Raw genomic sequence first — 21,718 nt, 5'->3', positions numbered from 1 at the left:
ACATATTAGAGAACATAGAAAGAGAGGTTTATGGTATAATATAAGTGGAGAACACTGGTTTTGATATCAAAAGTTAAATTCCAATCTTGCCTCTGGCATATATTGGAGGTGTGACCTGAGTGAATAGATTAATCTCTCAGTGCCCTAAGGAGCTCTACTTAGAGCTACTTAGTTCTACAAGTGGCAGAAAAGGTATCAATTTGAATTAGCATAGGATGATGTTCCCTGCAGCTTCTTACACCCATGAAATCACAGGTCTAGGCATGAATAAATACCTGACTTATCTAAAACCCAAAGCCCAAGATAAAGCCTTTATAAAATAGAAAAGAAGAAAATACTATCAGGATAATAGTTGTAATTATAGCCAAGAGAAGCTATAGCAAGACTCTGAGGTTTCTTTCCAGAATGGCTGTCTTGCCATGAATATGCCTAACAAATCTGGTGATCAGAAAATGGGCTTCCTAGAAAGCTTCAGGGTCTTTGCTCTCATGTGCAGATCATGACATGATAGCATCCTAAGTGACATGAAGCTCCTTGGGAAACTGTGAGCTGATGGTTTTACCAGCTTTAGGTTCCAGGTACCAGATTAACTGTTTTACTTGGGGTGGAGGGTGCATCACTAATTCAATAAGAGAGCTAGGAAAATCTCAGTTTCAGCTTTGTCTCTTGGGCCCACACTAAGATTTACCCATATCAATGACACCACAAGTTTAGTTCCCATTCCAATTAAAGCCAAAAAATTCAAGAGAAAAGAGGCAGCATTTTTCTCAAATCTCTAGCTTCAGAAGACATATTATGATGTTTCACAATGAGAAAAGAAGCAATCTGGAGGATTACTGAACACATCAGCTTTTATCATCTTTTATACCCAAAAGACTGCTTATAAATTTAAAGATAAGTGTATGCTAAATTCTTTGTATAAAAATTTGTTTCTTAATAAAATGAAATATTATTTAAATTTAAGAGATCCTCCAAAAGAGTCAAAATATAAAATCTATTTGCATCTCACTGAATGACTTTGCCCTTAAAGATATAAAACTACTGTAGATCCTAAGATGGCCTAAATGTGATAAGCATTTATACATACAAGAGTTAACTTTACATTTTTGACAAATGCTCAGGGATTAACAAATAACAAAGTTTAGAAAGTATCTGGAATTGCCATTAAATTGCTCCATATAATAGATAACCTGGGTCCAAAATTAAATGAAAGGAGAATAGGCTATATTGCCTTCAAGGGTATTATAAAGCTCCTTTAATGATTCCAAACTTTTCACCAAAACCAAGGTCCATTATTTTAAAATGTTATATTGCCATGATATATGGAAACGCCAGTGTCTGATGAATTGAAAATGAGTATCGTACAAAGGTAATAGAGATGAATACCTACATGGTAGATACAAGCAGAAACATTGTATCATAAGTAAGGAAACTCAAATATGAATAGGAGTAAAGTATGCCATCATCAAAATAGGTAATCTAAAAAGAATTTTTATGGTTATGTAGACAGTCCTAAAAAATAGACAGCCTGAAAGCTCCACTGATCCTCTTGTGATATTAGGATGTGAGGAAGACATTATACATATTGCATTTTAAGTTTATATGAGGACTTGGACCCGAGGCTCACAGAATCATGAAAATAGATACCAGAGATCAATTTCAATTTTTAATAACTGTATAATGTTGCTATTTTGATGGAGAAAGGCTAAGGTACTTTAAAATGTTTTCTAATTTCAGAATCTAGCTATGGAACATAAGGCAAAACAAGTGCTGTTTTTAGTCTTTGAAGTTTTGTTACTCAATAGATAAAGTCTCCTTGAATGATGAAATTAGGAGCTGAGAGAGAATGCAAAAGCTGAATATCCTAATGGCATAGTGATTGACACTCACAGAACCTTGGAATGTTGTCTGGTCTATTTCTCAGGACTAAATTATCATTAATTTTTTTTTTTTTGTGAAGGGAAATTGTATATGAAATCTTGGTTGTAGTTAATCACAAACATAACAGTAATATATTCAAGGTCATGTTTAAAATTTGTTGATGGAAACATCCAAGTACAAGACCATTAAATATTCTGATTTTTTCCTCAGTCATTCTAAAGTTTTTTATAATGTTAAAATTGCAGGATATTGGATATTTATTTAAAGTTTTAGATGTTAAAGTCAATAGATGTGTTGCTTTCCAATAGCTTTAATAAAGAAAAAGAGATACTGACCTACATGTGGAAGTATTTGCTTTAGAACAACAATGTAATTTGGCGCCATCGAGGCCTGTTGAAGGAGGTGGATATACAGTAACACCAGGATGAACAGACCTTGAGCTTTCCAGAAAACACTGCCAGAGTGGATCCTGTGGCAGAGGCATTGTTTTACAACCTTCTATGAGTCCATCGACTATTTCAAGTTCTGTCTTCATTGACATAAGAATTCTCTTGCAAGCATTTTGGCAGGCATAGTCTTCAGCTCTATCGCAGCAATATAAACCTAAATTGATGGAATATAAAGACTCAATTGAATGTTTTACAACACTAATTATACTAAGTATCAGGGAAGAAACAGCTCCGTCTAAAGAAAATTACAATCTAATATAGAACATAAATCACAGATAACTTATGTTATACTGCAAATACACAAAAGAAGTTCAAAGTGTTGTGTTTAGACTAGAGATCATTACCAGATATGAGGAAAGGTTTTCTAGAAGAGTTGTCAAATGACCTGTTCTTTAAAGGGTATATAGTTAGGGATTTGAAGTATTGGAGATAAGGAAAAGCTACATCTCCTAGACTTCTTTCACTGGGTGTAGCTGGTTCAGTTCATTACTGCTCTATTGGAACTGATTTGGTTCATCTCATTGTTGAAAATGGTCATGTCCATCAGAACTTATCATCATATAGTATTGTTGTTGAATGATCGCCTGGTTCTGCTCATTTCACTTAGCATCAGTTCATGTAAGTCTCTCCAGGCCTTTCTGAAATCATCCTGTTGGTCATTTCTTTGTCTGTCTTGTCTGTCTGTCTGTCTCTCTCTTTCTGTCTTTTTTTTTTCTTTGCTGAGGCAATTGGGATTAAGTGAATTGCCCAGGGTCACACAACTAGGAAGTCTAAAATGTCTGAGGCCAGATTTGAACTCTGGTCCTCTTGACTTCAGGGCTTGGTGCTCTATCCACTGTGCCACCTACCTATCCTCTAGAATTTGTTTTTAAGGAAAGGGTAAATTACTGAAAATTTCTGGGAAGGGGAAGACTTGGGGAAAGTGTAAGACATTCTAAGAGATGTACATTAAACAGAATTAGAGTACGCAGAATAGTTTAAAAATTAGCAATTGGATGAGTTTCACATCTAATCTCTTTCCCAGAAATACCAGATTTACAAATAATTTATAAAAATTATTATCTACCAACACTTTATTTAGTTCTTTAAAGCTGCTTTGACCCTAGTCATGTTTATTAAGGCAATCCTGTACCTCATCCATTCTCATATACTTCTATTTTCTATATCCTTAAGCTAGGAGAATATGTATAAAATAAAAATACTGAGGAGTCCTTTATAGATTCCCAAGAAAACTGAAAAAAGTTACAGAAAAGTCTGAAGATATTTCATTACTCATCATATCCACTGCCTGATTTTCATATGACCATTTGATTCAGAACCTGGGCATGTGTGCTAGTGTTTATTTTCACGGCTGCAGGACCTAGTTTAGCAAATATGTCCTCTATGTCTTTTGTTTCTAACTGTGATGACTTCACTCTGAATAAATATTATTAGAGAGTGGGCAAGGAAAGAAGAAAAACATGATATTGTGTTGCTATTTGCTGCCATCCTTTAAAAAACTAGAGAGATCTTAGGCATCATGTCATCCAACTATCTTACAGTATAAAAAAAACAAGATTGAGAGAAGTGAAGAAACTCTGATAGAGTAATGCAGAAAGTAGCAGAGCTGAGCTTGAAGGACCAGTTTCCAGAATATTCCTAATTACCTTCTGCAATATGACCAAGAGCAAGCCCCTTATGCTGAACTTCAGTTTTTTCAAATGTAAATGGGAAAAAAAATGCTTGTATTATGCATATCACAGGGATGAAGGACAGGGATTGTAAACTATAAAGCACTGTGATAGATATAAGTGGCTGCAATATTATTAGCAACAAAAAGAAAAAAGCTATTTTTATCTGTGACTATGTTCTATTTCTTTCTTCTCTCTGAGTCAAAAAGATCTTGAAGGAATAGAATATCTTTCTTCCTATTACTGTCAAAAATATTTCTTATAGTATGCTGTACTAAGTAGATATGCAATAAATGCTTTTCCATCATAATATCTATTCATAATCTACTTTTCTAAGAGGTGAGATGAGGCAGAAGGGATTTTACTAATTTTCCAAAACTTCAGGGTAGAAATTCAGCCCTCTGATGAAGGCTATTCATTTGTGCTGATGTACTTAACTAGTATAGACTTCAGAAGTCTTTTAGAATGTTATCTCACTTGTCTGCAAAAATTTCATAAATTATAACATTAGAAAATAGCACTTTTTTACTTACTATCTGTCGGATTCCTCATTGGATAAGACTGGGTATAGTTGTTTACACAGTGTATTAACTGTGGGCTAATAGAAGCACAATAACTTTCAACTGCTTTGATTTGAGATGGACCAGGAGAAGAGTCTGTTCGAAAAATGGCTTGACAGTATTCCCGGCAGTTTGTGTGATGACCAGCATAACTACAACAAACTGAGCCCACTGGAGGTGGGAAGGAGGGGAGAAAGGAAGAAATTTAAATGGGTATGCATTCGTTAGCAATAAAGACATTATAACAACGAGAATACAGGACAATGAGACTGCTGCCTTTCAATGTTTAAAACAAAATGTAATGCTAGCTATAGAAAAATCTTAGATGAAATAAACACCTGAAAGCAAAACTGTTTAGACAGGCATAATAGTAATTATTGAAACCTAACAAAGGAAAAAATGTTCCTAATGAAACTATTATGTATTTTTGCATGGTTTCAAACTGAAATTTGTCATTAGAATTCTCTAGAAAGAGAAGAAGCTTCAGTCTTGTTCTAAGTGTTGACAGTCACTGAAATCCAAATGAAAAGAAGAGGTAAAAATACATAGTCAATAGAAAAATATCTCTGTTTTAAATCAGGGAAATAATAATAGGCCTGGGGATTTGGGAAGAACCAAAAGACAAAAGACAGTTGAAGAGGTAGACATGAGATTCACAAAAGGGGAGTCACAAAGCAAAGATACAGGAGTGATATCTGGACAGATGATGAAGCTAAGAGGGATTTTTTTCTTTTGGTTGGAAGTTAGTAAAGAAAGGATAAAAAAAGAGGAAGAGGTGTTAAAGTTCAGATAATTAGCAAGAGTATGCTGTGGTTACTAAAGAGATATTAAGGTATTGGGGCAAACCTTACAATAGACCTAACAATGTTTATCATATTCCAAAAATAAACTACTTGCTAGAACTAGATTATGGGAAAGTGATGAATCTCAACACAATAGCCAAGAAACAATATAAGGTAGCAAATAGGATGTGTTTCTGACTTACAGTATGTAACCTTCAGAAATATATTTTTTTAAAATATTAGAAAGTTTTAAGCACAGACTGAGTGAAGAGTGGCACGTTTCTTGTACTGCCAAGAAACAGTAAGTAATCTACTATTTTGACCGCCACTCAGGAATCACCTAAGTTTTTTTTTTTAATAAGTGTTTTTATCATGTACTTAAAAAGCCACAAACATGAATGCTTCGATATAAAAAGAACAACAGAAAAAAGGACTATATATGAAACTATGAATTTCTTTCAGAGTTTGGTCTTTTTTAAATTTCTTGGTATTTGGTCTTTTAAAAACATATGCATTTTATATTCAGCACCACAGTAACAAATGCCATTCTTTGTATATCTCTCTCAAATCTTCCCTTTACATGTTTTGACTCCTTTTTTTGAATTATAACTTTCTACCAATATTCCAAGTGATACCTTAAACAAAGAGAAGTCTCTTCCTTATAACAAATCCGTATAATCAAGCACAATAGATCAACATATTTACTTTCTGAAAATGTCCCATTCTGCATCCCTAATCCATTACCTCTCTGCTAAGAGAAAATACTGAGCATCAGTATTCTTTAGTCATGACTGGTCACTGAAGTAGTCACATTTCTTAAGTCTTCCAAAGATGTTCTGCTTATTATTTCCTAAATGATTCTCTACCTCACTTCTCCATAAAAGCATTTCTAAACTTCCTATTCTCTACTCAAGTCTCTCACATCTCTTCCTTCTTCTCTTTCTCTTTAATGAGAAAATTGAAACCATTCAACAGAAACTCCCTTTTCTCCCCACACCCTTGTCATCATCTCCCACACTATTCTACTTTCTCCAGCCTCTAACAAGAAGATGGCACCTTTTGCCTAGTTCACTCCCTCTAGATATAAAGTTGATTCCATCTCTCTTGGCTTCTTTAGCAGATTATACCCCAATCATTGCCCTTCTTCACCTTTCTCCACAGATTGATTCCTTCCCACCTGCCTTCAAAAAATACCCAAATTTCCCCTATTCTTTTTTTTTTTTTTTTTTTTTTTTTTTTTGCTGAGGCAATTGGGATTAAGTGACTTGCCCAGGGTCACATAGCCAGGAAATGCTAGTTCTGAGACTGGATTTGATCTCAGGTCTTCTTGACTTCAGGGCTGGTGCTGTATCTACTGCACCACCTAGCTGCCTCCAGTTTCCCCTATTATTATATATATATATATATATATATATATATATATATATATATATATATATATATATATATATATATATGTATATATATATATATATATATATATATATGTATATATTTTTTTTTCCTGAAGCAATTGGGGTTAAGTGACTTGCCCAGAGTCACCCTATTCTTAAATAACTTTAACTGCTCCTATCATCTCTTCAAGCTATCTTCTTATATTTTGCTTTTCTTTCTTAGCCAAACTCCTAAGATGGGAAAAAACCAAAACCAAAACTGTATATTCAGATTTTACTTCTATCTATTCCAAAAATGATTGCCAATCTCAGAAATACTTTCTCAAAAATTACCAGTGATCTCATAATTGTCAATTGGAATCATCTTTTCTCAATTTTCATTCTTTTTGATTAATCTGATGCATTTGAAATTACTATTATCTCCTTAATACTCTCTCCTATAGGCTCTTATGGTACTAGTCTTGATTCTTCTCCTACCAGACTGATTACTCCTCAGTGTCTTTTGCTAGATAATCAGACAGATTTAGACCCAACTGTGAGTATTCCCCAAGGCTATCTTAAGTCCCCTACTCTTCTCTATCTCCACTTTCCCGATAACCTTATTAACTCCCTTTGATATAATAATCATCTGTATATTGATGGCTCTTAGATCTACCTATTATCCAGGGGGGTCTTTCCTCTGAGTATTTTAATCCCACATCATCAATTCCCTAGTGGACATTCAAAATGCAGGTCCCAGAGACATCTCAAAGTCAAGATGTCTAAAATTGAACTCATATTATCTTTTACTCCCTTACTTTTTCTTTCTCCTGAGAGAAAGTACAGCTAATGGTACTTTATAAGTGAAAAAACTTATGCAATGATATCTCATTTATCTGGGATTCTTACTTAAGCAATGAATGAAATTCTCTAGATAAATAAATCTTGTTTTAAACACCAAAGCATTTTTCAAAAAACAATAAAACTTCTGTGAAGTTTTTTCTAAAATACATCATACATATTTCTGCCTTTTGATGTTCAGTGCTATGTAATTCGATACTGACACACAAGTCTGCTTTTTATTGCTTTTTTTTCTTTTTTCCACTCTTGGTAGTAACTGTTAGCTATATACTTTCACTGTTGTTATAAAAAAATTCTTCTCTATTTCTAAATAACTATTTCTAATCTGCATGAACTGGGAAACTAGCTAAGTAGGCTTGTTAGACATGTCTAAAATAAAAAATTCTCTGAATTAGTGCTTGATTATATTCTATGAGACATCTATTTTGGCTTTTCAAAGGCTTTTTGCTCATTGATTGTTAGCCATATGTAGCTATCTAAGGTTGTAATCTCAGTGACCTGTGGATAAGTGAAGTTTTTTAAACTTATATTTCTTTTCTTTGTAGAATATTAAATTGCAGCATCGTAATATTCTATATTCATTCTTTTTCAGAAAAATCAAGGGTTATGTGAACTTTGAAAAGAACATTAGAGAGGCTATCTAGTAGTGGTACTTAAACTTTCTGGTCTCAAGAATATTTTATACACTTAAAAATTATTGCAGATTCCTCCCAAAATAGCTTTTGTTTACAGTTGTATCTATCAATATTTATTGTATTAGAATTTTTAGTATTACTATGAAAATAGTTTTTATTTTGAAGAGCCCCTGAAAAGATCTCAGGGACCTTCCTGGGGAGACTGGATCACACTTTGAGAATCACTGGTACACAGCCTCAATTCCTTCAGCCTGAAATCAATAACGATACGTTAGTGGCAGGTATACTGCTATTAAGTCACTAGAAAGGAAGAAGAAATAAGCTAGAGAATAAATAAAAGGAATAATAGAAAAAATATCTTTTTAAAAAGTTCACCTTTAGAGTACTGTGGTAAGACCATCGGAGAATACTAAGTGTTATAGGAAGCATTCTTTAAGAGAGAGAGTAGTTCAGCTTTTGAAGATAATCAGAATTATTCATTCATTGCCTCTAAATTGTCTTTTCCTAATACTTGTAAGTTTCCTATTTTATAGATCTACTTTGGGACAAAATAAACATTAAAAATGTTATAGCTCTGAGTTCCCAAGAATAGATGCTCTAAGCTATTTTAATTCTGATCATGAGATGAATTCTGTTACTGAAGATTCATTTTGTTTTTCACTTTTAGTGCTAAGATTTTGACAATACAAATAGCACTTAAATTATGTCCTCCAAACTGCTTTCATTTCAAGAGATTTTGCTGTATAATTTTAAATAAAATACTTACTTTCATTTTGGCTAATGCAACTGAAAAGGGCATTCTGCAAATAAAAACAAATCCAATTAATTAATAATAGTATGGAATTTCTGAAATAGGTCTCACAACTTTGTAGTTAATATATGATAATTTATTCTATTCCATAAAAGATATAAAAATAATAAAATATTTAGCTATGTCTTAGATCCAAAACTTTATATTAAAAACATTTAACAAATGATGATAAATAATAAGAATTTAAAATACTGGTGAAAGACAGAACTATTACTGACCTCATAGGCTAACTATGTTCTGTCAGATTCTCACAATATGTAGTTATTTTCAGCAACTTGATTTAAAATATATTCTTTTCAAATCCATGTATAGAGATAGTATCATAATAGGATTAGAAAAAATTGTAGTAAAAGAAGGGAACATAGAGATGATCTTAATTAAATTTTCATTTTGCACATGAGGAAATTAAAGTGATTTTTTTCTTTTTTACAACATAATGAAAACTACATACAAGTTAAATAAAGGGACAATTTGTACCCAAGTAGTTACATAATCTTATAAATTATGGAAACCCATATAAAACATTATAAAGAAGATAACTGAATGCAAATATTCTAGACACTTGTAGAAACATGTATTTCATAAACAGAGCTGAAAGAAACCTGAGAAATCATCAAGTACAGACTAGATTTTTCAGATGAAGAAACAGAGGTCTAGATTGCTAAAGTGATCTGTCTAGAATGTAAATACATAGCAGGTACTTAATGAATACTTAATTGCCCAAAGTATATAGATGACTACCAGCAAAGTTGTCGTCACCAAGACCCCGCTTTCCTCTAATTTTTTTGAGATAGAATTATCATATTAAAATTAAAGGATGTAAATGAACTATCAGCAAAATGTAAGTAGGAAAAAAATAACACGAGATACATGAACAAAATCCACAAAACAGGTTAATAGCAATAATTTATTAGCTGAACTTCAAAAGGAAATGGACCCTGATGTAAAAGAGCTAAGATAATATGCATTTTAAGGCAGACAGCAGATGGAAAATGGAAAATTTCTTGTGGTTGAAGGAAGAAAATAAAAGAGGACCTTGACTTTTACATATAATCAAAAATATGATGTGTGACAGGTTTATTTGAAAGACAAGACTTAGCAAGACTTTAAACATAGCCTTGCAAAGAACCAACAAATTTACTTAGGGAAAAGGGTTTGTCAGAACTCTCTTCTTCAAGCAATACATGGTAGAATGAAAACATATTTAATGGTGTTCATTTTTGTTTCCTAGTCTAATTGGGCTTTTCATTTTCTTATCAGCTGGCACTGATTGTGCTTATTCAATTTCTGTTAACTTTTTCATGAGAGATTCTATTACTAAAGGCTTTGACTTCTTCAGAGCTATTTGTTACCAGATAATTTTTCCCTATAAAAGTGTGAGGTGACATTTTCTTTGGTCTCTGTAAATAGTGGAATAAAATTTTGCTGACACTTTTTATATTTTTTTCAAACTACTAGCCTTTATTATTTCTCATTTTTTATGTACAAACCTGCTATTTCTTTGTTTCCTTCTGAAGTGATGTCTTTTTTTTTGTTTACCATTTACATCATCACCACTTATTTACCTTTCAAGTCCCTCAATATAGTCCTGTATTTTGTTAATTTGGATTTTTGATATTTATCCTTAAGAGGATAAGAAATAATAGCTGACAAGTTTATATAGTGTTTAAGGTTTACAAAATGCTTTCCATACACCACATCAGTTGGTCTTTACAACAAATCTGAAGCAGTTATTATAAGAATTATTATGCTCATTTTAAGAATAAGGGAGCTGAGGCTGAAAGGTTCACACTATTCAGTGCTAAAAGAACCCTGAAAGTGATTAAATTCAGCTTCCTCAATCTGCTAGTTAAGTAGAGAAACTGTAATTCAAATTTAGGTAATGTACTCTGACTACAGAGCCAAGGCTTATACTATTGTGACACTATCATGTTCCCTAGAAAAATGTGACAACCCTTCTATAAGAGAATTGACCCTGGAGAAAAAGGCAATGGTCAAGCAGCCAGTGAATGTATGAACTTAGTATTCTCTTAAAAGTACAGCATAATTTCCACTAATATATGAAGCCTCTTAGACTACGTCAGACCAGATTCAAAATTCACAGGGTTTGCTATTATGTTTTCTTAAAAAGAAAATGCCAACAGACAATTTTTAAAGGACATGACTTTTTTCCTTGATGGCTACTCAAAAGACCTGGGATATTTCCTGCCCCTCCTTTCTACTTTTAAATCTAAAATGTTCCTTAATGATTTCTATAATGAAGCTGTCATGCATAAATTCATTTAAATTTATTTTGAACCTATTTATATTTTCAAACCATGGCACCTCTTAGACCAAAGAATACATAAAAAGTGTGCCTACTTTTACTACACAGAACTTGATAATCTCTGATCACTGTTTCTCTCCAGATCCTTTATTTTACAGTTTTTAATCATAATCCTATCTTTCCAAACAGAAAAATCCTAATACTATACATAGTTTCCACTCTTATTTTTCACTGCTTGACAATTTACCAATTTAATAATTTGAAAATGTATATCCATTTTTTCTGTGTTGATCTGATGCCCTTGATTTTACCATAGAGTCTTCCAACTCTAAAATAGGATGGGCTCTCTGAAAGTACCTTTACTCGTGGGAAGAGTTGAGATAATGAAGTATTTGAGTTTCCTTCATTTATTGCTAGTAAAAAGATAGCTTTTAGCATTTTACTCCCACTTTCCCAAACTCATTATTTAATGTTAATTACATAAATGAATCAGGCAACTCCAAGGTTCCATTTGGATCCATATAAGGTCTGACTCCTCAAAACTCTTCACATCCATTCTCATAATATACTCACCCTGATTATCCACCACAACTGTGACCCACAGAAGATGGGGAAGAATTTTAACCTGAAAAAGGATACTTCATCCCCTCCATGAGTGCTTTCCCAAAATCCCCAATAGAAACTAGAATATCCCTATAGGCCTCCTGAGGATCCTCTGGTGTAACAACAGCAAAGCTTCCAATACCTCAAAACTCTTTATTTTAGACGTTTGGAAAACCCTTCCTCTAAGTAACTGGCTTAGACATATATGTCTGTCTTACAATTAGAAAAATCAAGTCTTGGGAGAACCTTGATCTGTACCCCAGGAGAATTCATCTCAAGAGTTCCTCAGGTCTGGATACAAAGAGTCTGAATAGCCTGGAATGACCAAATAGAAGGGTTATGCCCCTGCTCAATAAACTCCAGTTGCTTCCTATTACCTTCAAGATTAAGCATAAACTGTTGTGTTTGGCATTTAAAGTTCTTCAAAGCCTGGTCAAATTCCCATATTTTATGCACTGTACCTTAATGTTTCTTTTATACAACAGTCTATTTCTGTCTCCTTGCCTTTGCACTAACTGTCTTTCCACGTCTGGGATGTTCTTTCTCCTCAACCTTCAGTGTAGGCCCTATCTTCCTTCAAGAGTCAGCTCAAATCTTTTTTCCTGTCTCCCACACTCTTCCCCTAACTTAGATGCTAATGCCTTTTCCTGTAAACATCTTTCATCTAATCCATAAGTATCTTATATACATATTTATATGTTGTCTCTTCCATTACACTATGAACTGCCTGAGGTCAAAGTGTGATTTTTGCTTTTCTTTGTATCCCTCATGCTTAACACAGTATCTGGAACATAAATTCTAAATATAGGATTTATTAGACTAAATTTGGATAGAGCAGGACAACTCTCATTGCTCTGGTCCTACTATTCCCAATACAGTTTAACACTCCCATAGGCTGAAAATTAACTTATCTCATTTCAAGAATCGCATCCAATGTTTATTAAAGGAAAGAGTATTACCACTGGCCACTGTTTTCCTCATGGCATTTATTTATTTATTTATATGACTTGCTGCATGTGTCTAAACAGTAGCTGTACCAATCTCCAACTCAAATTTTACTTTTTGGTGGAACAAGCCTTTTCAATGCTATGGCAGGGGAGGCCCAAAGCTAAATTCAAATAGGGATTTAATTGTTACTCACATATGTTGGTCAAAATGTGTCAAGGCATGGTGGAACAGCACAGATGAAGTCCAAACCTATTTCTTTTAGGAATTCCATGCCCTCTCTTGTTAGCTAGCTACCTAGTTTGGATAAGTAGCTAAAAGGGGAACTCATCTTTATTATGGCATGCAAAATTTTCCATCTTAACTGCCTAAAAAGGGATAAAGGTCAATCCCCATCTGACTTTGATTCATTTGACTTTATGAAACTAAAATTTCTGCAAGCTCGATAAAGAGATGGAATCAAGCAGCTAAGAGTTCTATATTGGCCCCGGTTTTAACTCAATGTTGTTTTAATTCTCCTGAAAGTTTCCAAGTTCCTTTGTGGTGAAAGCCTACTCACCTGTAGAGGAAGTCATATCTTGGGGTTAGTAATAGGATAAATCTAAGTTTTTTTTTTGTTTGTTTGTTTGTTTTAACCATTAGGATGGTCTCCTAGGTCTTATCCTAATTCCCATTCCCTTCTCATTGTCCATTGGATTTAACAAATTCTTTAATCAGACCTTAGTGTTTGAGACCATATTCTTCTACCTATAATTTATTGGTCCACACTCCCATCAGTAATACTCCTTCACCTATACTGATGGTAAGTATATAAGAATCTCTTTTTGGTTTCCAAAACATAATTCTTGAAAACCAAAAGTGCATTCATATCTACCTCTAATTGCTGATGTACAAAGATAACTTTTACTTTCCTTACACTGGTAATTTAGCTTTCTAAAACTGAGCAAGAATCAGGGTATAGAAACCTGTGATATGCCGTTTTGTATCTTCCTTAGCCTAATCTTATAGAGTTAATGGAACACCCCTAATTACATCAGAAGCCACCTACTTTATGTGGCTTTCCCATATTCCTTGACCAACTTAAATAATAAAATTAGTCATAGGGTCAATCTTTCCAACTAATGTCAAATGTTCCAGGCTGGATTTAGCTCAAGCTAGTCCAGTGATTCAGGCTTGGAAATAGAATGCAATGGAACACTCTAGAATATATAAAATTCAATAAAAATAAATGCATTCAGTTGTTTTTCATGTCCTCCTCTTTGTGATCATATTTGGGGTTTTTGTTGGCAAAGATAATGGAGTAGTTTGTCATTTTCTTCCTCAGCTCATTTTACAATGTACTTAACAATAAAAGATGTAAAAGAACATAATTACTGTTTAAAGTGGCTGCTTCTCCCCTTCTATTTCTGCACTATCCTTAGTGGCAAAACTAGGGTAAGAAAGATACAGAAATAGGAATTTTATGAGACCTCAAGGACACCAAATCTTTGTAGCCTAGGATTTTTTTATGCCTCAAGTAACAATAAAACTATGTCAATGGTTCATGCCCTATTTTCCCAAATGGACCAAATCCTAAGGACACAAATCCTTGTGTCCTCAAAGGAACTAGTCTAGCCTAGGTAAAATAAATGCTGCTCTGTATCACAGGATTTTTTGATATATATATTTAAATTATTATTTTTTACATAGATTTGATTTTTTATTAGTGCAGGTAACTCTCCATGAGGAAACTTTTATATCATTATAGATCTGCAACTCCTTCATAACTTAGTAGTCTTTTTTTAAAATAGTTTTTTTATTTTTCAAAATACATGCAAATGCTAATTGTGGAAATATGTATAGAAGAATTGCACCTGTTTAACATATTGGATTATGTGCCATCTAGGGGAGGGGATAGGGGAAAGGGAGGGAAAAAAATTGGAACACAAGGTTTTTCAGAGTGAATGTTGAAAATTATCTATGCATGTTTTGAAAATAAAAAAAAGCTTTAATATAAAAAAACTTAAAAATACATGCAAAGATGGTTTTCAACATTCACCTTTGCCAAAGCTTGTCATAACATATGGTCTTAAAGAAGGGACAGCTAGATGGCACAGTGGATAGAACACCAGCCTTGGAGTCAAGAGGAGCAAAGTTCAAATTTGGTCTCATATACTTATCACTTAATTAGTTGTATATAACTCTGGGCAAGTCACTTAACCTCTATTGCTTCTCAAAATAACAAAACAAAACGGTCATTGAGAGCATTTTGCCCAGGATTAAGTGACTTTTATCTAGGACTTACTGGTTATCTACTATGCCACACAGTCTCTTTAAATTTACACAGAAACCAAGATAATCCTTTTTATCTGTTCTTCTTACTGTGGATCTCCAGATACTCATAGCACAAAATAAAGTTTGTCTATAATATGACCTTTTATGATAACCTAGTCCCTCCTTTAGATTATTTTTGATTATTTTAGTTTCCTTTTTCTAGTCTAGAAGACTATTTAGCATCCTAGGTATGAATCCACAACAGTTTTATATAAGGGTAGAACATTTTCTGTTTTATTCCCAATACCCACCTTAGGAAAATTCAGCATTTGACTGAATGTTTTGATTTTGGCAGATCTTTGGCCTGATATCTTCAAGAATAAGACTTCAATTATGTTCCAAACAGGCAGACTATACAACAAAGCATTTGTTCTTATGCTCAGAAAACCACTTGTTTTCAGAGTCATTTTCCTAACAAAGATTTATATAAATGCCATAAAATACTGCAATCTGTAAATCTGTAATCCAATTTAATGTTTGGACCCACCAAATAGAAGTTAACAGAAAGAAAGAAACTCTTAGTCAATGGGAGTGGGGACAGAGGTAATGTTCTCAAGTTCTATTGTGGTCATAATATTAATTTCTTTAAACAGTACTCATTCAGGTACAAATTATCTGCCATTAAAAAAAATTAAGAAAAAGTTTTAATAGTGGAGAGGAAAAGGGAGAGGAGAGAGTAAATGAGTGAACTTTACTTTTATCACAACTGGTTTAAATAGGAAATAATATACATATTCAATAGAGGTATAGAAATCTATCTTAGCCTGCAGGAAAATAGGAGGGGAATGGGATATGAGAAGGGGGAGAGGTTGATAAAAGAAAGGGCATAGTGGAGGAGGAAGTGATCAGTAGCAAAACACTTTTGAGGAGGGTAAAGGTGAAAGGAGAGAGAAAATAAATAGGGGGGAAATACAATTAGCAATAGTAATTGTAAAAACAAAATTGAAGCAAGTTTCTCTGATGGAATATTATTCTTTTCTGGAAAATGATGAGCAGGATGCTCTCAGGGGGAAAAAAAAAAGCTGGAAAGTCCTCCATGAACGAAGTGAAATATACTGTATACAAAGCAATAGCAATGTTTTGGGATGATCAGCTGTAAATGACTTTGCTATTCTCAATAATACAGTCATCCACAACTACTCTGAAGGACTTATGATGAAAAATCTTATCCATACCCAGAGAAGGAACTGATCCAATCTGAATATAGCCTGAAATATTCTCTATTTCTCTTTGTCTTTATTTTTTAATTTAATACTTGAGAATTTTTATTTTTATTAGGGTAGAAGATCTGTTTTCTTTCACAACTTGACTTTTATGGAAATGTTTTGCATAACTTCACAAGTGCTTTTTTAATTGTGAGTGGGGATAAGGGAGAGAACTTACAACTCAAAAATCTTAAAAATAAATGTTTAAAATTGTTTTGAATGCAACTGGGAAAATATATTAAAAAATAAAAAAATGCTCATTCAGTAGTAACAACTTGTTCTAAGATTATATTGGCATAACTTCCTTACTTCAGGATCTAGGTGCTGAAGCTTTTTGTGTTTTGTTTTTTTCACCTATCAACTTAACTGTTCTCCTTTTCTAACTCTTCTTACTTTTCTTACTTGTCCCAGTCCTTCCTCTGTCTAGTGACTTTCTTCTCTTGAAATTTCAGTCATTATAGATCCTCTTCCTTTCTGATCATTGATTCTAATAATGGAAATGGTATAAACAAAAAAAAAAGTGTAAATTTTTTTTAAAAAATTTGGTAGCTTTAGTAATGTGATGATTAAAGAATAAATGTCAGCTGAAGCCCACAAAAGAGAAGAATAATAAGTAAGTTCATGAATATTTTATACTTTTATTCTGAAAGCTATTTAAGATATTTTGCCTTAACTAAGTCTTTAATCAATGAAAAACTGCTTGCATTTCACAGATATAATTAAATTTCTTGCATATTTGGCATTATGCCTTTTATACCAAAAACTAAGTTTCATTAATTTTTTTTCTTCTGTGGTAACATCTCCAAACAATACAATGAGTTTAAATAATTGGCTTTGAGAATAAAACTAATTACAAAAACCAGAATTTAAGAATTTTCTCTGCTATGATTACTAGCTAATAAAAAGGACATTATATGGAACTAAAAAAAAAGCAAAAGAATCAGACTCAATGGCAGGAATATATTCAAAACCACAACTGATTCTACAAAGTCAACTACATACATCCTAAGTTTGAGAGTTAATAGTTTGAAAATGTAAACAAAATTTGAGGTAAGAACAAGTCTCAGAATGATTTATTTGCTATGACCTTGGGAAGTAAGTCATTATTTAACTGTAGAAATGTTTTTGAACTGGCATTCCTAAGCAAATTCATAGATAACTCTTTTACAAAGTCTTTATGGGAAGAAGGCTCAGGTTTTACTGTTATTTCCACTGACTCTTAAGTAGACTGGCTAACTGGACATTGTGCACAGATTTTCTATTTTAACATATAATTCTTCCAAAACAAAAATCCTGGTTTAATTTGTCTAAAACACACACAAAAAGAAAAGTATAGTATCAAAGTGACATCCCCAAAACCTAGTAGAATGTGATCTTAAGAAAGACCAAGATTCTTTATCTATGCTAAAGCCAGTACTGCAGGACCTAATTGGTTTCGCTCTTTTTGGAGCTCATCAGCTGCAGGTAACGGCCTAATAATCAAATTGGATATTTTCCATTTTCCATGTTTAGATTAGTCTCCTTTAGATTTTCTACTAAGAAGGTTAACATATAAATTTTATACTAAAAACCTAAAGCTATCACCTGGAAAATATGTCACAAAAAATGATCATACATGTCTAAGTATGATGGTACCAAAGAAGATATAAGAATAGTCTTGTACACTTAGAAGTAACTTTTAAAAAATTAACTTTTTTCTTGATGCAGGAATTACAATTCCAGGCAATGAAAATATTCCAAACAAATATAAAAAACAAACAATTTTAAACATTACATAACAAAGGAATAATCGCTTGTTCACTAATCATTTTGAAATGTTTCCTTAATCAAGCAAAACATGTATAGTAATCAGCTTTCATTTCCTTTACAATTACTCATTCTTTTTAGAAAGGGTAAAAAAAAAGTGTAATTATATAATAATAAAAAGCATATATAAATACTAAATATTTTACATTTTTAAAAAAGGCATAACGACTATATCCTGTCAAGGGTAAATTATTTCTCCTAATTCTGAGCATATTGAATAAATCACTATTGTCCACACTGTAGCCACTAACATGCTTTCTAACAACTCTCAGACATTTTATATTATCTATTGCATATATTTATACTAAAAGCTTAATGAATTTTTTAAAAAATTTAAACCTTCTATGTGATAAAATATTATTTTCCAAAATATCTAATATTGTCTTTTTAGAGGTATTATTTTACCTACCTTATTGAAAGAGCATCAAATACAGAAAAGGGCTAGAAACAGAAAGGAAGGAAAAAAAGATTTCTAAAGAGAATGTAAAGAATAGACTATAGAAAGACTTGGGAACAAAAGAAGGATTAAAAGGAAAAAATCACTTGACAAATCAATACTATTATACTTTAGAATAAGCATCTGTAATGCTAACGGAAATATGATATTATAAATGAACAAGATCTGACAACAAAAGATGTTAACTGTAAATCACACTTGAAAATCAATTTCATCATTTGAAAACTATATATCTTATTAGTTTTATTTCATGAAGCTTTCCACTAGTCAAATAAACTTAATTATACCTATTCTATTACAGAAAAAAATGATTTTTAGTTATCAAATTAAAACAATTATCTAAGTTATTAAGAAGATATGTTTTCCTTTTTACTACTTATAATTATTGTAGGCACTCATTCCATATCCTCATAAAATGTTATGATTTTGCTTCAATCTTAAATTCTAACTTAATTCTCTCTTTGAGTGGTTGGCAAACAAAAAATAAAATAAAATTTTATCAATAACTCCCAAAACACAAACAAAATAACTCTATAAAGGAGCAAAGAAACCTAATACAAGACTGAAGACAGGAATTCCCCATCACAATGAACCATTTGAAAATGCCAACTGGAATGCCTCCTATTCAGTAGCCAGAATGTAGTAGCACAGAGCAGACCACATTTTGGTGAAATATAATGAAAAATAAATGGCATCTCAAAAGAAAGTATTAATCTCTAATACTTTCTAAAATAATTATATATAAGCAAATATAGTAAAATCTCAAAAATTCCAATTAGATGGAACTACTGGTTAGAATAAGTAAAGCCTGAATCATAGGATATGTTGTTACTACCTATTCACTACCTTTGTTGACAGTCAGTCTCATGCTTTGAGCTTTGTTTTTCTGCATAGGTTCCCCCCCCCCCCCAGAAATCACTTGCGCCAGCACCTATCTTTCTGTTTTTGTTAGATGCCTTACAGAAGACCTGCTGGAAGGATTTTATGTTGAAATGATTAAGCTCAATGTCAGGATCTCAGCTTGTGGGCAAACTAAACTCAGTTTAAAAAAAAGACAAAAACAATAGCTATGCCCTCTACTCTTCCATCTACCGCTTACGAGTTGCCATATCTTTTTTATTACAGTAGAACAGTTACAGAATATCTCAGAATATTAGAAGAATTATCTTCTAATAGTACAAGCTAATCTGAAGTGCAAAAAGATAGAGCTATTTAATAACACGTTCCCCGTGACTGACAATTTTACAATTTATAGCCTCAGAGAGATGTCTAGGGGTACTGGGAGTTGTCCAGTCACACAATTAGTAAGTGCCAGAGGCAGAGCTGACCCCAACTTTTCCTGACTCCAATGTTAGTTCTTCATTTATACAATGCTGCATTTACTATTGCTTCCAGTGTACCTTAAACAGCAACGTAAATCTTTTCTTAGCCTTCCTTCTGTTCCAACTTTATTCTGTACTTCTTCATCACACTTTTTACAGGACTGTGCCATTATTATTTTCTATTTATCCTCTATTATCTACTTCTCACTTTCTTTAAAAGAAAAGCTAAGTTAATAAATTCTCAGTGTATCTATACTAGTTTCATGAGAAAATTTCAGTTTTCCTCAGCTGCTTCTCTCCTTGTATTTTTAGAATTTTCTTTCTTGAGTGATTCTCATCTTGTTTGGGGTGACTTTCCCTTTATATTTTTAGGTCACATGATTCTAACATTCCTCTTCTGTTATGAATCCTTTAAAATCTCTTGTCCTAAAACTGAAAGATGCTAAGACTATTCTTGGTGGCGTTCTCTTTTATTCCAAATTTGAAGACACAGTAGTTACTTTCCCTAAAGGTTTCCATCAATTTCCTCCTAGTACTAACTAGTTACTTCTTGTTTTTGAGAATCAATTCTAGATCAGAACTTCTCCTTTCATTTTTTGAAGGATAAAATTATCAATAAAGCAACAGAGACACTTTTAGATATGATCTGGGCAGCAAACTCCTGAGGTAGAACAGATAACTGAAGTCTTCTATAAGTACTAGATTGTGCCAGACTTGAGAACTATTTCCCCAAACCTTCCATCTATTTCTTTTATCCAGTTATTGCTTCTATTTCTATTTCTAAATTTCTTCATTCAAATATTCTCCAAAATATTTCTCAATTCTGGCTCCCAAATTTTTTCCCCATGACTATATCATTGCTGTGTGTATGTGTGTGTGTGTGTGTGTGTGTGTGTGTGTGTGTGTGTGTGTGCACGCGTGTGTGCAGTGTATCTATTTTATACTGCATTTAGCTTGGTGACTATCAATATGTAGTTTTCCACTCCCCTTTCTTTTCAGTTTAAAATCCTTTTGCTTATTCAGGTGAATATATTCTTGAAAGGTATATAATCTTTCTAAATTTCCAACAAGAGGTATTGTCTCAAAATTACATCCATTGCCTAAAAATGTCATTGAAATAGTTGTTTTTCTTAAATAAGACGAACATGTGCTGTATGTCATTTATATTCCTCCATTCATTTTATAAATTATTTTTCCATAGATAATGCAAAAATAAATTTCAACACAACTTTTATATAAAGCCTCCATTTCTGCCTGCATGTATATTGGCAATATTTCAAATGACAAATAGGGATGTGTGGAGAAAGTAGGATGGCATCTGAGGACACATATTTGAAATGCTAGTGAGAATTGCTGCATTACCCAATCTAAACACAGTAAGGGCTTAATAAATGTTTGCTGACTCCAAATGAATTGTTAAACCTGCTACTCAATACATAAATTCATCCTACAACATCTCTGATATGTGTGTTTTATTTTTGACTTGAACAATTCCCTTACTGGGAATGTTATTATCTTATGAAGCAATCCATTTCATTTTGGGATGACTCTAAATTTTATTATAAAGTTCTAATATTTAGGTTTTGGACCAAAATTCATATTCTTAGCTAATTCCTCTTCCCACATCCAAACTCCCCCAATCTTTGTCTTTGCTTCTTTTATTTTAACATTTTTTCCCTAGTAAAATTTTCTCAATTATGACTCTAAATTGATGACTCTAAAGTCACTCAACCCTGAATTCCAAAGCCCCATGTTACCAATAAATAACCTCATATACAA

At 32.7% G+C, this 21,718-nt stretch overlaps 1 protein-coding gene across 1 annotated transcript in view; it reads right to left on the bottom strand.

Moving 5' to 3' along the window:
- The window catches only part of RECK (reversion inducing cysteine rich protein with kazal motifs), a 75,312-nt gene that overhangs the window by 27,139 nt on the left and 26,455 nt on the right, over positions 1–21,718 (bottom strand). Inside the window, exons 7-9 of the mRNA XM_074281742.1 lie at positions 8,978–9,011; positions 4,534–4,731; positions 2,217–2,484 (exon numbers count right to left, since the gene is read on the bottom strand). Of these exons, the coding sequence (XP_074137843.1) occupies positions 2,217–2,484; positions 4,534–4,731; positions 8,978–9,011 (500 nt within the window). The remainder of the gene's footprint in view (positions 1–2,216; positions 2,485–4,533; positions 4,732–8,977; positions 9,012–21,718) is intronic.

Source organism: Sminthopsis crassicaudata, chromosome 1 (assembly GCF_048593235.1).
Source record: "Sminthopsis crassicaudata isolate SCR6 chromosome 1, ASM4859323v1, whole genome shotgun sequence".
Lineage (NCBI taxonomy): Eukaryota > Metazoa > Chordata > Mammalia > Dasyuromorphia > Dasyuridae > Sminthopsis > Sminthopsis crassicaudata.
Note: the sequence above shows the minus strand (reverse complement) of the source record. Positions and strands in the feature narration are given on the sequence as shown.